Consider the following 21,894-nt stretch of genomic DNA (forward strand, 5'->3'; position numbering starts at 1 on the left):
GGCTAGCACAAGTGGTCCTTGCAAGCTTGATTTCAATGTTTAAGAGAAGTTTGGATAGGTACATGGATGGTAGAGGCTTGGAGGGCTATGGTCCCGGTGCAGGTCAATGGGAGCAGGCAGTTTAAGTGGTTCGGACAGGACAAGATGGGCCAATGGGCCGGTTTCTGTGCTTTACTTTTCTATGACTGCAGCCTGATCGATGAATGTTTTGCTAAGTGTGAGGTTTTTCACTTTCAAATGCCTTTTCCTGAACCAACCAAAGACAAAATGCAAGGAAGGTAGTGGTGAAATTCATCGTTGCCGTCTGTCTTTGCTGAGAGAAGGGGGAAGTATTCTACATTTTTCAGGATTATGATGTGAATCTTTAAATTGGAGGGCAATGTGTGTAATGGGGCAGAGTTGTAGAAGAACTTTATCTTGTGGATGTTATGTGAATGGTACATCCCCTCATATGCTTCAGTGAAAGCATCAACAGCAGCTTGGAGCTCAGCGGCTGAGAATGTGATATTTGTGTTTGTATTTGCATACTAGAGATCAGTTACTGTAGCCCAGGTGATCTCAGTTCTAAAATGTTTAACCAGCCTCCAATTAGCTCTAAAGATCAGCTTCATTCCAGTGCGAATTTTCATAGAAGTGAGGTGAAACAGTGCAGCAAGAAAGACTGAGGAAAGCCCTCTCAGTGATGCAACTTTGTTTGACACCAGCACTCAGATACCTACCCAAAAAAGCAGGGATTTGTAATGGAGTTGCAATACTGTTACAAGAATCATCACCCACTGACTCGCCAATGACCCTGAGAATAATTGATGCTTGTGTTACATTCCTCTGAACATCAATTTAAAAGAAACAAATTCTTTTTATAAAGCCAAAAAACTCATATGATAAACTGAAACTCAGATACAATAATGTTGAAAAAAATGACAGAGAACTGGAATGTAAATATTTGTCTACCAATATTTCCAGCACCATTTGCTTAACAAACTCTATGGAATAGGTATTTATAACCAGAGTGTCAAACTACAAGGAAAAGCTGCAAATATTCAGACGCCAATGTACAGAGAACACAGATTAATTAAGAGAAATAACTGAAAAGAGTAAATCGGACTTAAAGGTAAAATGAAAACTGGTAACTGAAAATAAACGAGACGGAATAACTTGAATGATAGCAATATGGTCGAGACATAAATAGGAGAAAATTCTCTATGATTATTCAAACTGCTGAGGGCCCTCTAACACAGGGTGAAGATAGAGGTTATCCCTCTGAACTGAGGCGGGTCGGTGCTCAGGCCTCACTGTGGGAAGTCGGGAAAAATTTTCAAATGTTGCACGTTCACACGTTCAAAAATGTCTAGGGTGTGGTTATATGTCTTGGTTTACTGTTGAGAAGGGATTGCTTACTGTTTGGTTAGAAAAGGAGAGTGTTTTTTTTCTACTAGAGAAAAATGCAAACTGAATTGGTAAAAAAAATTTCCTATAATGTTAATGGGGTTTTGAATCCAATTAAAAGAAATAAGATCATGTCTAAATTGAAAAAAGAGAGGGCACAAATAGCTTTCCTCCAGGAAACACATATGAGCCAATCTGAACATGGAAAATTAAAAAGAATGGGCTTTAAGCATGTATTTTATTCATCATATAAATTGAGTCACAAAAGAGGGGTAGCTACTTTAATATCAAGTACTCTTAATTATGAACATATTTCAGAGACTAGAGACAAAGAAGGACGGTTTGTAAAAATCACAGGAAGAATAGAAGGTACAGAAATAACATTGCTGAATGTTTATGCTCCTCCAGGTTGTGAATGGTCATTTTATAGACACATTTTTGACCTAATGGTCAGTTCTCAAGGGGTAGTAATTTGTGGAGGGGATTTTAATATTAGATTAAATCCTATATTAGATTCTTCAAGAATAGTTACTCAGAATAAACCTCTGACTCGGAAAGTGAATTCATTGATGGAGGAGTTGGGAATTATAGATGTCTGGAGGGAATTACACCCTACTAGTAAAAATTATACATATTACTCTTTCCCTCATTCAGCCTATTCAAGGATAGACTATTTCTTTATCTTTAATACAGATAGACTCAGGATAAAAAACTGTAATATTGCAACAATTGATCTGTCGGATCATAGCCCAGTCTCTATGTCTCTAATCCTGGAAAGGAAAATGAGGAAAACACTATGGAGGCTAAACTCACATATACTCAATAACCCGAAAGTAATGGAGAGATTAAGGGGAGAAATCAAAGAATATCTAGACCTTAATGACACGGGAGAAACATCACCAGTCATCTTATGGGATACATTGAAAGCTGTACTGAGGGGGAAAATTATTTCCATTACCACTCACATGAAAAAAATCAATGCACAAAAATTAGCAGACCTTCAAGGAAAATTAAAACAACTTCAAGTTGTAGATAGCAACAAAAGTAATTCAAATCGAAAACAGGAAATTAGGAAATTGCAAAGTGAAATTGACGATATTTATACGTTGGAAACTCAAAGAAATTTTCTTTACCTGAGACAAAAGAATTTTGAAGTAGGAGGTAAATCAGCTAGATTATTAGCATATAAATTACGAAAACAACAAGCAGACAATACAATTCATAAAATAAAGAATCCAAAGACAAAGCTTGTGGAGAGTACAATAGGGAAAATTCAAGAGAGTTTTGAAACATATTATCGAGAGCTGTACTCCCAACCCCAGGCCCCCAATGAGCCCTATATAGACAGTGTATTGAATTTTTTAGATCTACCTAAACTTACAGATTTACAAAATGAAAGTTTATTAGAACCAGTAACTGTCAAAGAACTGAACGTGGCCATCTCTAGGTTAAAGGCTGGAAAGTCCCCGGGTTCTGATGGGTTTACCTCAGAGTGGTACAAGTCCCTGAAGACACAGTTAGCCCCATTACTACTTAACACCTTTAATTGGATCTTGCAGAGAGGAGAAACTCCACCTTCCTGGAGAGAAGCGATTATATCAGTTATTCCTAAAGAGGGTAAAGATAAACTAGAATGTGGCAATTATCGGCCAATTAGTGTTCTTAATTTAGATTACAAACTATTTACATCTATATTAGCGCGCAGATTGGAAAAGCTTTTACCTGGCCTAATCCACTTAGACCAGACTGGATTTATTCAACAAAGACAAACACAGGACAACATAAGGAGAACTCTGCACATATTAGAACAAGTTAATAAGAACGAGACAGAGACAATGGTAGTAGGATTGGACGCTGAGAAAGCTTTTGATTCGGTTAGTTGGGCATTCCTATACAGAGTGTTAGGAAGATTCGGCTTTCAAGAAAAGTTTATTAAAGTAATTCAGACTGTATATGACAGCCCTACAGCCCGAATTAAGATAAATGGGGACCTCTCTGACTCCTTCATCTTAGAGAGAGGCACTAGACAGGGATGCCCAATTTCTCCTCTCCTTTTTGCGCTATATATTGAACCGCTTGCCCAACTAATAAGACAGAGCGAAATCGTAAAAGGTATCAAGGTGGCAGGGATTGAACAGAAAGTGGCGTTATTCGCAGATGATGTTTTGGTCTATCTGAGTGAACCAGAAAAATCATTTATAGGATTGTTTACACTGTTGGATGACTTTGGGAAAATATCAGGTTATAAATGTAAAGAAAACGCAGGTTATGTCCCTAAATTATACACCATCCAAAAAATTGCAGGATACATATGATCTTAAGTGGGAAGCTAAATCATTAAAATATTTAGGAATAACCCTGCCGAAGGATCTTTCAACACTGTCACAGGTAAATTATGGGCCATTAATCTCAGAGATAAAAGCAGATATGCATAGATGGAATCTTATCCGCTTTTTAAGTTTAAATTCAAGGATAAATACTATAAAAATGAATATTCTTCCTCGGTTATTGTATCTTTTCCGTACTTTACCGGTGGAGGTGGATAATAATCAATTCAGGGAATGGGACAAATGGATTTCCCGCTTCATTTGGCAAGGAAAGAAACCTAGAATTCGATATAACACCTTACAGTTAGGGAAGGAAGGAGGAGGTATGGTTCTTCCTTGGCTGAGAAATTATTTTTATGCCTCACAGATAACCCCTCTGTTATATTGGTGTAATAGGGATATAAGGCTAGATGGAAGGAAATAGAATTTGGATTAGTTGACAGTTTTCCTCTTCAGGCCTCAATAGCTGACAAAGGATTGATGGCCCAGTTGGAAAAACTTAAAAACGCTTGGATAAATCTTACATTAAAAGTATGGCAGAAGGTGGTTAATTCATGTGGAATTAATAACATGTTAAAACTCTTTAGATGGTGTGCATATGATACCGAATTCCTTCCCAACAGAGGAGATAAAAGATTTGAGCTATGGATAAAGAAAGGTCTTACAACCTACCTCTCATTTATAGATAAAAGAGTATTACAAAGTTTCCAAATCCTGCAGGACAAACATGGCCTAGAACATAATGACTTTTTTAGGTACCTTCAAGTACGAAACTATGTTAACCAGAGTTGTAGATATACAGACCTATCAACAGTAGAATTAGAATTTTTCAAGATTCTGAATTCGGCTTGCAGTTCAATACCTAGTAAATCAGTTTCTCGATTATATAATGCACTCTCCCATGCTAAAAATGTAAATACACTGTATATTAAAGAGAAGTGGGAGAAAGAAGCGGGGTTGGTACTTTCAGAGGAGGCTTGGGAGAAAATCTGCAGCTTTCAATGGTCCTCGACTAATTCTTTGACTTGGAGAGAACATTGTTGGAAAAACAGGAAAAATATAAAGATACAAATGTGATGTGTTGGAGAAGGTGCGGCTCCAAGGAGGCAAATCATTTTCATATTTTTTGGGATTGCCCTAAATTAAGTCTATTTTGGGAAGGTATTCATAGAACATTAGTTAAGATACTTAGGTCCCAGATACCTCTGAACTTTAAGACGCTCTATTTGGGGCATGTATTGTTTCTTGAACAGAAGGAAGATATAAAGTTGCTGCAGGCCCTCTTAGCGGCAAGTAAGAAATCAATCACTAGAAAATGGCTAAATCCAATACCACCTACATTAGAAGATTGGTACGAAATTATCTTGGAAATATTTAAAATGGAAAAGTTGACTTACTCCCTGAGAACTCAAAAAGAAAAATTTTATCAAATCTGGAATAAATGGATTGAATATATAACCCCAATGCGAGCAGACTTTAGATGACTCTCCTTATGATTTATACTGCTCTTCTCATCAACACAGTAATATTGCTAATGTAAGCACCCCTAGTTTAAATGTTTGTTTTTTTTGTTTTCTTTTGGAAAATAGAGAATTAACACAAGTAAAGGGAAAGATTTGGGAAAGGGATAAAAAAATGAAAAGATTAAGTAAATAAGTACGTAGGGATTGGATAATTATGTCTGCGGGCAGGAGCAAGCATGAACAAATTAGGATATAAACACCTACAATGGTTGATACATAGGCTTATATACAACATTTTGGACCAGTGGAAATGGTCCGGAAGGGTTATATGGAAACTATTATTACCATTTTTCTTAACAACTAATTCCATTACTTAGCCTAATAGGTTAGATTTACCACAGTACATAATTATCTATTTAAATGTTTATTTTCCTTTTATATCACCTCAATGTGTACTTAAGAATGTATAAGTAATTGTAGTTTTATACATATAAAAAAATGGAAAAGGTTATATGTGTGAAAAAAGTACATGATATTTGTGAATTCCTTATCCAAATAAAAATAAAATTAAGGAATAGGTATTTATAAAGTCACAGAAACAGACCCATCTAATCCACGTAGATCTGTTTTCCTACCTAGTCCTACTTACCCACACCCAGACAATAGCCCTCCACACCCCTCTTATCTATGTATCTATCCAAACTTCTCTTAAATGTTGTAATTGAACCCACATCTACCACTTTGACTGGCAACTCATTTCATACTTGCACCACCCTCAGAGTGAAGTAGTTCCGGTCAGGTTCCCCTTTAACATTTCACCTTTCACCGTAAACCTGTGACCTCTAGTTCAAGTCTCATCCAACCGTGGAGGAAAAAGCTTGCATGTTAATACCGTAATTATACCCCTCATAATTTTGCACAACTCTCTCTCTGCTCATTCTCCTACACTCTAGGGAATAAAGTTCCAATCCATTCAACCTTTCCCTATAACTCAGGTGCTCAAGCTCTGGAAATATCCTTGTAAATTTTCTCTGCACTCTTTCAGTCTTATTGATATCCTTCTTATAGGCAGGTAACCAGAACTACACACAATACGTTAAATTTGGGCTCATCAATGTCTTATAGAACTTCAGCATACCATCTCAACTCCTGCACTCAATGCTATGATTTATGAAGTCCAGAATTAAAGGAACCCAGCACTGGCAAGTCTTTCTGCTCTAAACAATTGCAATGCTGATGTTATTTGGCTTGACCCAACCTTCAGCACCTGGTTTTATTTAAAGGTTCCACAGCAGGCCATCCCTAAGTTCCCAGGCTACTGACTGCATGGTGCAGGAGGAGAATGAATGTTCAGCATCTCCTCACAAACACAGGGACAGCCCAGGAGGTAGCTGTTTGCCTCACTGACTCATGATGTAAGAGCAATCCAGTCAGCCCCAATCCCAGGTTTGTACCGTGTGGCTCTATACCTGATAATGAACTCTAGATCAGGACCACCGTCTGCATGAGGAACTTCTTCCTCACATTTCATTTGGGTTCTCTTCCAGAACCTGAATCTTAACCCATGTCCTCTGGTTCTCAACCATTCTACCAATAGGAAGAGTTTGTCTTTTTCTCCAGTGTCCGGATTCTTCACGATCAGGAATACTGGTCTCAAATCATAGCCCAGTTTCTCTTTCCCAAAAATCCTAACTTTCCTACATTACTCTTTCATATTCCCACGACTATTCTACTAATCTTATTCCATTTCCGACACCTTCATGTCCTTCCGCAATGTAGTTACAAGAACTGGGCACACTAACCTAGCCGCAGCTGAACATGTTTTATAGACACTCAACATAAACTTTCTTTTTTAACTCTACACACAGGATCATGTGCTTTCTTCGTCACTTGCTCAATCTGCCTATATTAGGACATAGTTGTCTGCCTCAATGCGTATTATGTACACATACAGCCAAACCTTCTAGCTCTCCTCCTCTCAGCACCCTGGAGGGGCTGTGGGAATGGTCTGACATCATTCCACTGAATGATCTAGTCTAATCAGGAAAAGATCTATCCCCAATTAGAAATCTCTTGAGCGCATACTCATAGTCACAGTCACATGGAAGCAGGTCCTTCAGCCAAACTTATCCAGTTTGACCATAGTACCCACCATTTGCCTGTATTTGGCCCCTCCTATCCATGCACTTATATAAATGTCTCTTATTTGTTATTCCTGTACCTGCCTCAACCACTTTATTTCATTTATTCACTATTTTCTGCTTGAAAATGTTGCCTCTCAATTCATTTATAAAACTTTCACAAGAGCCCTATGCCCTTTAGTTTTTAACTCTCCTTCCCAGTGAAAAAGTGTGTTCACCATACAGTGGCATGCAGAAGTTTGGGCACCCTGGTCAAAATTTCTGTTACTGTGAATAGCTAAGCGAGTAAAAGATAAACTGATTTCCAAAAGGTGTAAAGTTAAAGATGACACATTTCTTTAATATTTTAAGAAAACTTTTATTTCCATCTTTTACAGTTTCAAAATAACAAAAAAGGAAACAGGCCCAAAGCAAAAGTTTGGGCAGTACTTAGTAACATCCCCTTTGGCAAGTATCACAGCTTGTAAATGCTTTCTGTAGCCAGCTAAGAGTCTTTCAATTCTTGAGGACCTCCCCTGTCTGCAAATGGAGTAGCAGTAATTTTGTGCTGCTCTTAGTTTTCTTTCTCTCCCCCTAGATTAAACTTTGAATTTAAAATTTTTATTTGCTGATTCTTGAGGGGGAACAATATGTCTATGTCTATGAGAAGTGGGAAGAATTTACCTGAACCTAGTGATAAAGGTAATGGGAAAGGAAAGATGCAAAAGGAAAGATCTGATGAAATGCCATCGTGGGCTGAAGATATCGTTCGGACACTGAATTCAATTAAGGATCAGAATGGATCAATTAAAGACCAACTGGAAAAGAATAGTAATGAAATGAAGTCATTGCTAGGAAAACCTAAAGATCTGGAAACTCAAGTTATTACACATGAAGAGGAATTGAAGGTAACTAAGCAAAAGTTGTCTGAAGCTACAACTCACTTGGAAAGATATCAAAATAAGATTATAGACCTGGAAACTAGGTCTCGCCAAAAGAATATATGAATTGTTGGGCTGCAAGGAGGAGCTGAAGATGGAGATTTAACTGCCTACTTTGGTAAGCTTTTCCACACTTTACTTCCTATCATTCTATCAAAGCCGCCTGCTATAGAAAGGGCACACAGGGCATTTACTTCGAAGTTGAAGGATTCTAGTAAACCAAGATCTGTTCTGGTTTGCTTTCATCACTTTAAAATTAAAGATCAAATAAGGCAAGAAAACAGAGAGTTTTTAGATTTATGGAATCTGAGCTCCGCTTTTACGAAGATTATCCAAGGGAGATAATGGAACAAAGATCAAAATTTGCCCTGGTAATGAAACAAGCATATGATAAATAACTGTTTCCTTCTCTGAGGTATCCAACAAGAATTAAAGATTTTCCTGCTAATTCTCCTCCTCATACTTTTTTTTGATCCAAAAGCTGCAGTGGACTTTGTTCAGGCTATACCCGCCGCTGTTACTGACGCCGCCGCTGAATGAACTATCTGAAAGGCTGTTTGGCTATCTGTATATTATTCGCATTTTGGAAAGAAGATTTATGAAGGTCATTTGTATATTTCATTGAGAGACTAATTAAAGAAGACAAGGAGAGTTGTTCATTATTACATATTGTTGGTTTTCCTTTGGAAAGAAGATTTATGGCTCAAGTATGACTGTCTAAATGATCATCTGAACATTCGACTGAGAGAAGATGATAAGGGGATTTGTTCCTTTAATTTAATACTTGGTTTGTTTCTTTTTTTTTTAAATCAGCTAATTGGTAGTTTTTTCCTACTAATAGGGCTTTTAATATATATATTTGGGAGGGTTTAATTACTTATGATATTATTAATCAGTCCTTTTGAAAATTCAGCTGGGGCAAATATACTATTAATTTTTTTTCATTTTATTATAACGTTTTATAATTGAATTTAAAGCTTTTTTAGGAAATTAATATTAAACTTAAAGATGGCGCTGGTTTTTCTCTCTAAGAGATAACGTTATTTTGGTTCCTTCTTGTTTATTAGTTGATGGAATGTAAATACCTTTTTTTGCTGAGACTTTTTTTTTTACAAGGTCACACTACTTTTTTTACTAACTGGGGGGAGGGAAAGAAAACACAGACAGAGTGGTCAGAAGCTTTGAACTCTATCGTAGATCGCTTGCCTTTTTCAGGCTTCCGGGTGTGGGTGGGTGGGTTTAGAGTTAGGAGTTTTTTCCCATTGGGTGGTTCCGGAGCATGCGTGTTTTTTGCGTGTTTTTTATGTGGTTGTATTCTTCATCACCGCCATTTTTGATCATCTTGTATTGGTATGTGCTCTGCACATGTATAAAGTAGAATAAAATTATAGTATGGTATTTAAACAGATTAATATAATAAGTTGGAATGTACATGGTTGGAATCATCCTATTAAACGAAAAAAAGACTTTTAAAATTATTAACCGATTCTAACCTGATATAATTTTTGCTCAAGAGACACATATCAGGGCAGTTCAAAACAGATTTTTTGGATGGTGGAATGGTTTGCAATTCCACTCTACTTCTCAGAGTAAAAGAAAAGACATGTCTATTTTTATTAAACCTAATATATTTATTCAAGAGGATACTGAATCAGATTCTAATGGTAGATTTTTAATTGTTAAAGGAACGATCTGTAACAGAAAAGTTGTTTTGGTCTTAACTTAGATGATCCTTCTTTTTTTAAAAAAGTATTTGCTTTACTGCCTGATTTAAATGAATATATGCTGATAATGGGCGGGGATTTTAACTGCTGCTTAAATCCTATGATTGATAAGAGCTCAACCAATCAGCGACTTCCAAATCAATCCGTGTGATTTATTAATTCCTTTTTGATTGATTTTGGGTTGATTGATTTGTGGAGGTATCTTCATCCCAATAATAGAGAATGTTCTTTCTTCTCACATGTTTATAAAAAATATTCGAGGTAATCGATCCCCGCTTCTTGCCTAGTGTTAAAACTTGCGAATATGACGCTATTGCTACACCTGATCATGTGCCTCTGAGTGTGTCTTTTGAATTTGATAATGTCATTCTTGTCCGCCCACCTTGGCGCATGTCTCAGACATTATTGCAAAACTCTGACTTTGTCAGTTTCATTGAAACCCAGATAAAAGAATTTTTTTCTTTTTAATGATATAGGGGGTATGTCTAAATTAATTCTATGGGATACATTTAAAGCATTTTTACGTGGTCAGATTATTTCTTATTCAGCTAAACTTGAAAAACAGACTAAAGCAGAATTAGATAGAATTTCAAAACAAATTAAAGATTTAGATACTATCTAAGCAATTTCCCCCAATACTGATTTATTTAAACTAAGGGCAGAACTTCAATCACAATATAACCTGTTATTAACTCATCCCACCGAAGGATATTTGCTTAAGTTAAAGAGCCAATTTTATATGTTTGGAGATAAAAATAATAAACTGCTTGCATCTCAATTAAAAATGGCTGCAGCCAAAAGGCAAATCATGAAAATTCGTAAGAAAGATGGTACCTTGGCTCAGGAATATGAAGAAATTAATAAGATTTTTCAAGATTTTTATGCTGAACTTTATAAATCTCAATGTCCATTAGATTCCTCTAAAACGAATGCTTTTTTTACGAAAGATTGTTTTTCCTAAAATCTCGGCTGAGGATCAAAAAACTCTTGATGCTCAAATCACTGAAGCCGAAATTCATAAAGCTATTTTTTCAATGCAATCTGGTAAATCCCCGAGACTTGATGGCTATCTTGTAGAATTTTATTAAAAAATTTGGAAAGTTGCTTTCTCTGTATATGTTGGAAATGCTTAAAGATTCTTTTGTGAAAGATGACTTAACCTCTACTCTTTATGAGGCTTCTATTTCTTTAATTCTTAAAATAAGATAAAGATCCTACTGACTGTGCTTCATATAGACCTATTTCATTACTGAATGTCGACGCTAAGATTCTGTCAAAGATAATGGCCAATCAGTTGGAGAATATTTTTTGTAAAATTATTTTTAAAGATCAAACAGGCTTTATAAAGGGTTGCTATTCTTTTTCAAATGTTCGGAGACTATTTAACATTATATATTCATCTTGTTTTAAAACTCCACAATATGTTGTATCTTTGGATGCTGACAAAGCGTTCGATCGAGTCGAATGGAAATATTTATTGAATGTTTTAGTGAAATTTGGCTTTGGTGCTAATTTTAATAATTGGATTAAAATGATATATAAAGCCCCTGTTGCTACTATTGTCACTAACAATTGTAGGTCTCTTTTTTTTCAGCTTTCACGGGGAACAAGGCAAGGCTGTCCATTGTCCTTTGTTGTTTAACTTAATATTAGAACCCCTTGCGATTGTTCTTCGTGAGGCTAAAAATATCCATGGGATTTTTGTGAATGAGACCATGCATAAGATCTCTCTTTATGCTGATGATTTATTGGTTTATATATCTAACCCTGACAAATCTATTCCTGCCTTGCTAAAATTATTTAATGAATTTGGAGGTTTTTCAGGATATAAAATAAATTTTAGTAAAAGTGAATTGTTTCCTTTAAATGATTCTGTCTCTATATATGATAATACTCTTTTTAAAGTCACAGATTCTTTTAGATATTTAGGTATTATAATTACTAAAAAATGTAAGGATCTTTATAAAGCCAATTTTGTTCCTTTAGTAGACTCTATGAAGTATTTATTTAGTAGATGCAGTCCACTTACATTTTCACTTGTTGGTCGTATTCATATAGCTAAAATGATGATTTTACCAAAATTTTTATATTTATTTCAGAACATTGCTGTTTTTTTGACTAGGAAGTTTTTTGATCAGATTGATTCTATTATTTTATCTTTTTTTTGGAATAATAAAAGACCAAGAATTAGTAAATATCACTTTCAAAAATTGAAAAAGGATGGAGGCCTTGCTTTGCCTAATCTAAGAATGTATTATTGGGCTGTTAATGTGCGATACATGTCTTTTTGGTTATACTGGGTTGATAAGAGTGATCGGCCAGTTTGGGTAGACCTGGAACTGAAAGTTGTAGAACAGTTTTATTTAACCTCGTTATTGGGAGCTGGTTTACCTATGCAATTAGCTAAAGTTGTTAATTTAAATCTATATCCTGTGATTAAGTATTCTTTACAAATTTGGCTCCAGTTCCTCAATTTTTTTTAATCTTAAAAAATTTAAACTTTGTAGTTTAATTTATCAAAATTACTTTTTTAAGCCTTCTTTGAGTGATCCAATTTTCTTACTTTGGAAAAATAAAGGTATTCATTCTTTTTTGGACTTATTTAAAGAAGATAGATTGATGTCTTTTGAACAATTAATTGATAAATATTCTCTTTCATACTCACACTTTCTGCAATACCTTCAAGTTAGACATTTTTTACAAAAATATTTAAGTAAATTTTCCTTACATATTGGAGGCTGACACGTTAGATACTATTATGAGTATGAATCGTTTGATCAAGGGTTCTATTGGAAGAATTTATAATTTATTATTACAATGGGATAAGCAGCCTTTATCTAAGATTAAACAGGATTGGGAAAAGGAACTTAATTTGACTTTTATGACGGAGGATTGGATGCGGATTTTGAAGTTGGTTAACTCTTCTTCAATTTGTGCTAGCCATTCATTGATTCAATTTAAAATTGTACATCATTATCATTTGACCAAGGAGAGACTTTCTAAAATCGTTTCTAATGTTGATAATCATTGTGATAGATGTAAAACTGAGATACCTACACTGACACATATGTTTTGGTCTTGTTCTATATTGGAACAGTTCTGGAAGTCAGTTTTTTCAACAATCTCTAAAGCACTTAAAATTAATCTACAACCTAGTAAATTAACAGTGCTTTTTGGAATAATTCCTCAAAATATTCATGGTATTTCTGTGTCTACCAACATGTTATTGTATTTGTTACATTGATAGCTAGGAGGGCCATTTTGTTGAAGTGGAAGGATACATCAGGTCCCACTTTGTCACAATGGTTCTCTCAAGTAATGCTATGTCTTAGTTTGGAGAAAATTAGAAGTCGAACCTTTGAACCTTTATCTGATTTTGAGAGAAGATGGGCCTCATTTGCTTGTTATTATCATTTGAGTTAATTGATAGAATTTTTCCATGATCTAATTGTAAATTTATTTAGTATATTTTCTTCTCTTGCTGGCAATTCGATGTTTATTTTTAGAAGCTTTTTATATGACGCATGACTCCAGGGTTGTACACCTAATAGGTTCTTTTTTTTTCTCACTATTCTGCTTAGTGTGTTTTTTTCTGTTATCACAAAAACTTTTTTCAATCTTTAAGATAATGTCTTTTGAGACATTGTAACTGTTGTTACTTCAATGTACTCATGTTATTTTTTTATATAACAATAAAAAGATTTGAAAAGAAAGAAGAGTCTTTCAATTCTTGTTTGGGCGATTTTCACCCATTCTTCCTTGCAAAAGGCTTCCTTCTAGTTCTTAGAGATTCTTGGGCCGTCTTGCATACACTGCTCTTTTGAGGTCTATCCACAGATTCTTGATGATGTTTAGGTCAGGGGACTGTGAGGACCATGGCAAAACCTTCAGCTTACGCCTCTTGAGGTAGTCCATTGTGGAATTTGAGGTGTGTTTAGGGTCATTATCTTGTTGTAGAAGCCAACCTCTTTGGATCTTCGGCTTTTTTTTTAACAGACGGTGTGATGTTTGCTTCCAGAATTTGCTGGTATTTAATTGAATTCATCCTTCCCTCTACAAGTGAAATATTCCCCGTGCCACTGGCAGCAACACAAGCCCAAAGCACGATCGATCCACCCCCGTGCTTAACAGTTGGAGGGGGTTCTTTTCATGAAATTCTGCACCCTTTTATTCTATTCAAAAGGTTCAAAGGAACATCTAAACAAGCCTGATGCATTTTGGAAACAAGTCCTGTGGACTGATGAAGTTAAAATAGAACTTTTTGGCTGCAATGAGCAAAGGTATGAGCAAAGATAGACCTCAAAAGAGCAGTGCATGCAAGATGGCCCAAGAATCTCACAGAACTAGAAGCCTTTTGCAAGGAAGAATGGGTGAAAATCCCCCAAACAAGAATTGAAAGCCTCTTAGCTGGCTACAAAAAGCGTTTACAAGCTGTGATACTTGCCAAAGGGGGTGTTACTGACCATGCAGGGTGCCCAAACTTTTGCTTCGGGCCCTTTCCCTTTTTTATTTTGAAACTGTAAAAGATGGAAATAAAACTTTTCTTGCTTAAAATATTAAAGAAATGTGTCATCCTTAACGTTATGCCTTTTGGAAATCAGTTCCTCTTTTACTCGCTTAGTTGTTCACAGTAACAGAAATTTTGACCGGGGTGCCCGAACCTTTGCATGCCACTGTATCTAAATGCTTCATGATTTTATACACCTCTATAAGGTCACTATCAAATCTCCTACCTTCGAAGGAATAAAGGCTTAGACTAACTGATCTCTCTCTGTAACTTAGGCTTTCGAGTCCTGGTAGCATTCTTATAAATCTTCTCTGCACAATTTCCAATTTAATGATGTCTTTCCTAAAACAGGCAACAAAACTGTACACAATTACCAATGTGCTGTCAGGCTGCAATAAGGTTCAGTTCCTATACTCAGTGCCCTGACTGATGAAGGTAAGTGTGCCAAATGCCTTCTTTACCATCCTGTCTACCCGTGATGCTACTTCAGCGAACTACATACCTGTACTTGTAGGTCCTTCCATTCACAACAGTCCCAAAGGCCCAAACATTCACTGTACAAGTCCTACCCTAATTTGACGCCCTAAAAGTAACATTTCACACATCAGAACTGAAAGCCATTTACCAATATTTGGCCCACTTATCTAGCTAATCAAGATAGAAATGGGAAGAGCAATCAAAGCAAATTCCAAAGTTCTTCCAATATTTTTTTCTCAATCACTTTCGCTGAGTCAGGAGGTTGTGAGTTTAGGTTTCATTCCAAAGTTCAAACAATCTTCAAGGTACATACATTATCAAAGTATGGATTCACTATACAACCTTCCCACAGACAGACATGAAACAAAGAAACTCCAAAAGAACCCATTAAAAAAAAGATCAACCACTCAACATGCAGAGTGAGCATAAAACCTACGTTTTTAACCCTAGATTATGTGCAATATCAGCATATAACCTCGGCTTGAGGTCTTGCTGCACTATCACAAAATTCAATTGTAAAGTCAAACTGAGACAGCAGCTGCCTCTCAGAATAATATATAAAAATTCCTGTTACCCAACTTCAAAACAAAGCTTGAGTTCAAGTGAATATTATAAGTAATTAACATCATTAAAACAAATTATTTCATGGCTACTTTTTGCTTGATTTGTAATAAAAACGGAAAATGCTGGGAAATCACAAACACGAGAAGATCTGCAGATGCTGGAAATTCAAGCAACACACACAAAATACTGGAGGAACTCAGCAGGTCAGGTAACATCTGTGGAAAAGAGTAAACAGTCGACGTTTCAAGCCGAGACTTGGTGAAGGGTCTCAGCACGAAAAATCTACTGTTCACTCATTTCCATAGATGCTGCCTGGCCAGCTCAGTTCCTCCAGCATTTGTGTGTGTTGCTTCAGAAAACGCAGGGAGCATTCAGCAGATCAGGCAGTGTCAGTGAGAGAGATATAGTTAATGTTTCAGGTCATACATTAGAACATCAGAACATGCTAACTTAGCTTTTTACCTTTATGTGATAATCTGCATCAACCAAGATATTTTCTGGCTTGAGGTCTTTGTGCACAATATTCATGTCATGTAAATAAGCCATCCCTTCTATGATTTCAAGGATTATTCTTCCTTTTACAGACAATGGAATAGCAACCTAGAAAATAACAAGCAAATGGTTCAGCATGCTGCAAAATATTAATCTGTAATTGGATCTGAGACATATCCTCAAACTTTGCATTTTTCTAAATGCTACTAAGTTGCTGCCTTGGTGAATCGTGGGTGCTTCTGCTATTTTATTCCATTTTAATTATATATATTTTAAGCCCTAAGAATGGACTGAAAAAAGTCAAGAATATAATTTGATAAAAATCCAAGTGTTGGTGTATAATCAATCTATAGATTCCAATAAAGCTGGTGTTCAGGAGAAAATATTACTCAGACGTGCAGTTTATTTCAAAGGTTCATTTTAATAACAGAAAATGTATACAGTATACAACCTGAAGTTCTTACTCTTCACAGACATCTGCAAAACAGGAAACCCTACAGAATGCACCAGAAGCACTGACCCTTCCCACTCAACTTGCACCAGTAGAAGCACTGATCCTCCCAGAAGTGCAGCAAACTAGATGACATTCAACCCATTTTCCCACTTTCCACTTAAATGCTTAGGCAGATTCCCTCTAAAAGCTCTGACTACCTCCATTTTCACCATCTTTCCAGGCCATTCTCTGTATGAAACTTTTTCTTCTTTTAAATCATGTCATTTTCTTCCATTCCCTCTAGTCCTGTTTGTTTTATGGGAAGAATGTAATAGAGAAATGGAGGTCACTTAAAGATGAAATTTTGAGAGTACAGAATCTTTATGTTCCTGTTAGGTTGAAAGGAAAGGTTAAAAGTTTGAGAGAGCCATGGTTTTCAAGGGATATTGGAAACTTGGATCAGAAAAAGAGAGATAGCTACAATAAATATAGGCAGCATGGAGTAAATGAGGTGCTTGAGAAATATAAAGAGTGTAAAAAGCATCTTAAGAAAGAAATTAGAAAAGCTAAAAGAAGGTATGAGGCTGCCTTGCCAAGTAAGGTGAAAATAAATCCCAAGGGTTTCTACCGTTATATTAATAGCAAAAGGATAGTGAGGGATAAAATTGGTCCCTTAGAGAATCAGAGTGGACAGCTATGTGTGGAGCCAAAAGAGATGGGGGAGATTCTGAACAATTTCTTTTCTTTGGTATTCACTAAGGAGAAGGATATTGAAAAGTGTAAGATAAGGGAAAGAGGTAGGGAAGTTATGGAAACTATGATGATTAAAGAGGAGAAAGCGCTGGACTTTTAAGGAATATAAAGGTGGATAAGTCTCTGGGTCCTGACAGAATATTCCCTAGGACCTTGAGGGAAGTCAGTGTGGAAATAGCAGGGGCTCTGACAGAAACATAGAAAATAGGTGCAGGAGTAGGCCATTCGGCCCTTCGAGCCTGCACCGCCATTCATTATGATCATGGCTGATCATCCAACTCAGAACCCTGTACCAGCCTTCCCTCCCTACCCCCTGACCCCTGTAGCCACAAGGGCCATATTTAACTCCCTCTTAAATATAGCCAATGAACTGGCCTCAACTGTTTCCTGTGGCAGAGAATTCCACAGATTCACCACTCTCTGTGTGAAGAAGTTTTTCCTAATCTCGGTCCTAAAAGGCTTCCCCTCTATCCTCTAACTGTGGCCGCTCGTTCTGGACTTCCCCAACATCGGGAACAATCTTCCTGCATCTAGCCTGTCCAATCCCTTTAGGATCTTATACGTTTCAATCAGATCCCCCCTCAATCTTCTAAATTCCAACGAGTACAAGCCCAGTTCATCCGGTCTTTCTTCATATGAAAGTCCTGCCATCCCAGGAATCAATCTGGTGAACCTTCTTTGTACTCCTTCTATGGCAAGGATGTCTTTCCTCAGATTAGGGGACCAAAACTGCACACAATACTCCAGGTGTGGTCTCACCAAGGCCTTGTACAACTGCAGTAGTACCTCCCTGCTCCTGTACTCGAATCCTCTCGCTATAAATGCCAGCATACCATTCGCCTTTTTCACCGCCTGCTGTACCTGCATGCCCACTTTCAATGACTGGTGTATAATGACACCCAGGTCTCATTGCACCTCCCCTTTTCCTAATCGGCCACCATTCAGATAATAATCTGTTTTCCTATTTTTGCCACCAAAGTGGATAACTTCACATTTATCCACATTAAATTGCATCTGCCATGAATTTGCCCACTCACCCAACCTATCCAAGTCACCCTGCATCCTCTTAGCATCCTCCTCACAGCTAACACTGCCGCCCAGCTTCATGTCATCCGCAAACTTGGAGATGCTGCATTTAATTCCCTCATCCAAGTCATCAATATATATTGTAAACAACTGGGGTCCCAGCACTGAGCCTTGCGGTACCCCACTAGTCACTGCCTGCCATTCTGAAAAGGTCCCGTTTATTCCCACTCTTTGCTTCCTGTCTGCTAACCAATTCTCCACCCACACCAATACCTTACCCCCAATACCGTGTGCTTTAAGTTTGCACACTAATCTCCTGTGTGGGACCTTGTCGAAAGCCTTTTGAAAATCCAAATATACCACATCCACTGGTTCTCCCCTATCCACTCTACTAGTTACATCCTCAAAAAATTCTATGAGATTCGTCAGGCATGATTTTCCTTTCACAAATCCATGCTGACTTTGTCCGATCATTTCACCGCTTTCCAAATGTGCTGTTATCACATCCTTGATAACTGACTCCAGCAGTTTCCCCACCACCGACGTTAGGCTAACCGGTCTATAATTCCCCGGTTCCTCTCTCCCTCCTTTTTTTAAAAAGTGGAGTTACATTAGCCACCCTCCAATCCTCAGGAACTAGTCCAGAATCTAACAAGTTTTGAAAAATTATCACTAATGCATCCACTATTTCTTGGGCTACTTCCTTAAGCACTCTGGGATGCAGACCATCTGGCCCTGGGGATTTATCTGCCTTCAATCCCTTCAATTTACCTAACACCACTTCCCTACTAACATGTATTTCGCTCAGTTCCTCCATCTCACTGGACCCTCTGTCCCCTACTATTTCTGGAAGATTATTTATGTCCTCCTTAGTGAAGACAGAACCAAAGTAATTATTCAATTGGTCTGCCATGTCCTTGCTCCCCATAATCAATTCACCTGTTTCTGTCTGCCGAGCAGCTTTAATCACTTGTTCCTTAACATGAACATAGTGAAACCGAATGATGACTGGCCTCGGTTTGGCTAGCTTCGCCGGTTTAAAACGTAAAGAACTGTGTGCACGGTCTAACAGTGGGGGTTCCTCCAATATATCCAAACCAAACACATCTGCTAACAATTTAGAGAAGTATTTAGTAGGATCTCCCATCTCAACGTCTTCAGGAAAACCGATTATTTGCAGATCCTGTCGTCGAGAGCGATTTTAAAGATCAATAATCTTGGCTTTATAACGCTCCAACTGCTGAGTTACCGAAGTTAAATTTTTTTCAAGAGCTTCAATTTTTTGATCCCTTTTGTGGCCATCTTCGTGTAGTTCCGAGATTCTAGCTTGTTGTTGATCGATTTCACGTCTGAATAATTTAGAATCATTTAGAATCATCTTGAATCATCTTCAACACTCCTTCAATTCCGGCGAGTCTTTGATTAATTGTATCCTCTAGAAGTTTCTTCATTGCTTCAACAGTTAGTGGAGCCTCCTTCAATGCTTCAGGATCACCATTTTTTTTTTCTGTTCCCACCGGAGCCCTTTCCGTTTTTAACTTCTCGTCCCCGGTATGCATTTTCAGTAAGTAAAGGTCGAAGTTCAAAGATATATTTGTAGTATAGATCCTTTAGTGTAGGTATAGGTAAAGTAAATAAGAGTGGTTACATGTAAAAAAAAATAAAGGGGATGGAGCAACGCCAAATACAGCTCACTCCATGAGCGCCCCCCGGAAAGTCCGACAAATCTTATTGAATTTTTGAAGAGGTTACTAGGAAAGTTGACAAGGGTAAAGCGGTGGATGTTGTCTATATGGACTTCAGTAAGGTCTTTGACAAGGTCCCACATGGAAGGTTGGTTAGGAAGGTTCAATCGTTAGGTATTAATATTGAAGTAGTGAAATGGATTCAGCAGTGGCTGGATGGGAGACACCAGAGAGTGGTGGTGGATAACTGTTTGTCAGATTGGAGGCTGGTGACTAGTGGTGTGCCTCAGGGATCTGTACTGGGTCCAATGTTATTTGTCATATACATTAATGATCTGGATGATGGGGTGGTAAATTGGATGAGTAAGTATGCAGATGATACTAAGATAGGTGGAGTTGTGGATAATGAAGTAGGTTTTCAAAGCTTGCAGAGAGATTTAGGCCAGTTAGAAGAGCGGGCTGAAAGATGGCAGAGGGAGCTTAATACTGATAAATGTGAGGTGCTACATTTTGGTAGGACTAATCAAAATAGGACATACATGGTAAATGGTAGGGCATTGAAGAATGCAGTAGAATAGAGGTATCTAGGAATAATAATGCATAGTTCCCTGAAGGTGGAATCTCATGTGGATACGGTGGTGAAGAAAACTTTTGGTATGCTGGCCTTTATAAATCAAAGCATTGAGTATAGGAGTTGGGATGTAATGCTGAAATTGTACAAGGCATTGGTGAGGCCACATTTGGAGTATTGCGTACAGTTTTGGTCACCGAATTACAGGAAAGATGTCAACAAATTAGAGAGAGTACAGAGAAGATTTACTAGAATGTTACCTGGGTTTCATCACCTAAATTACAGAGAAAGGTTGAACAAGTTGGGTCTTTATTCTTTGGAGCATAGAAGGTTGAGGGAGGACTTGATAGAGGTATTTAAAATTATGAGAGGGATAGATAGAGTTAACGTGGATAGGCTTTTTCCATTGAGAGTGGGGGAGATTCAAACAAGAGGACATGAGTTGAGAGTTAAAGGGCAAAAGTTTAGGGGTAACATGAGGGGGAACTTCTTTACTCAGAGTGGTAGCTGTGTAAAATGAGCTTCCAGCAGAAGTGGTTGAGGCAGGTTCGATGTCGTCGTTTAAAGTTAAATTGGACAGCTATATGGACAGGAAAGGAATGGAGGGTTATGGGCTGAGTGCAGGTCGGTGGAACTAGGTGAGAGTAAGAGTACAGCACAGACTAGAAGGGCCGAGATGGCCTGTTTCTGTGCTGTAATTGTTATATGTTATGTGGTCCTCAAACTATCTGCTTGCTAATAGGAACCTCCTCTATTTAACTCAGCTAATCTGTCATTACCTTGTTATCTGCATCTGCAAAGGCAGATGGTAAATATGTAGATCATTAGGTAACAGATGCTACCTGTCAGCTTTACATATTACACGATGCATGTATTATAATCTGCCAATATTTAAGTAAATAACTTATGGTTTCAATGTATATTCAAGACATATGTCCTTCTCAACATGACAATACACTTACACTCATTAAAAGCTGCAGCAGATTCCCATTCTCCATGAATTCCATGACAAGTGAATAATTTCCATCTTCTAAAATAACTCCAATCAATTTTATTACCCGATCATGATTCAATTTATGCATCATTTTACCTTCTTCAAGAAGCGATCTATTGTATCTGCAAAATGGGAAAACTGAATTAAAGTTACTTCTACATAATGTCTGCAGAGAAGACTCGACGGGCCAAATGGCCTACTTCTGCTCTTATATCTTATGGCTTAAAGTGCTGTACAGGCAAGGTACTTCATATTTCCCAATTCTGTTTCTTATTATTGCTTCTTAACATAGTTAAGCAGATTTTTTAAAATATCTGAGACCAAATTTGATGATGATATAGAACAATCTACATTTACACTTCTGACTTTTTCTGTTAGTCATATTTAGCACTTAGATCATTTTTCAAATGGAGAATGGTTTTCATTGTTTC

General features: G+C 37.2%; 1 protein-coding gene across 5 annotated transcripts in view; it reads right to left on the reverse strand.

Annotated features, from left to right (window-relative positions):
• The window catches only part of ripk1l (receptor (TNFRSF)-interacting serine-threonine kinase 1, like), a 138,181-nt gene that overhangs the window by 52,670 nt on the left and 63,617 nt on the right, over positions 1 to 21,894 (reverse strand). For all 5 annotated transcript variants that reach the window (XM_072283705.1, XM_072283707.1, XM_072283704.1 and 2 more), the window contains 2 exons: positions 21,432 to 21,585; positions 15,972 to 16,109 (listed from right to left, as the gene is read on the reverse strand). In XM_072283705.1, coding sequence (XP_072139806.1) covers positions 15,972 to 16,109; positions 21,432 to 21,585 — 292 coding nt within the window. The remainder of the gene's footprint in view (positions 1 to 15,971; positions 16,110 to 21,431; positions 21,586 to 21,894) is intronic.

This window comes from Mobula birostris, chromosome 19 (genome assembly GCF_030028105.1).
Source record: "Mobula birostris isolate sMobBir1 chromosome 19, sMobBir1.hap1, whole genome shotgun sequence".
In the NCBI taxonomy this organism is placed as follows: Eukaryota; Metazoa; Chordata; class Chondrichthyes; order Myliobatiformes; family Myliobatidae; genus Mobula; species Mobula birostris.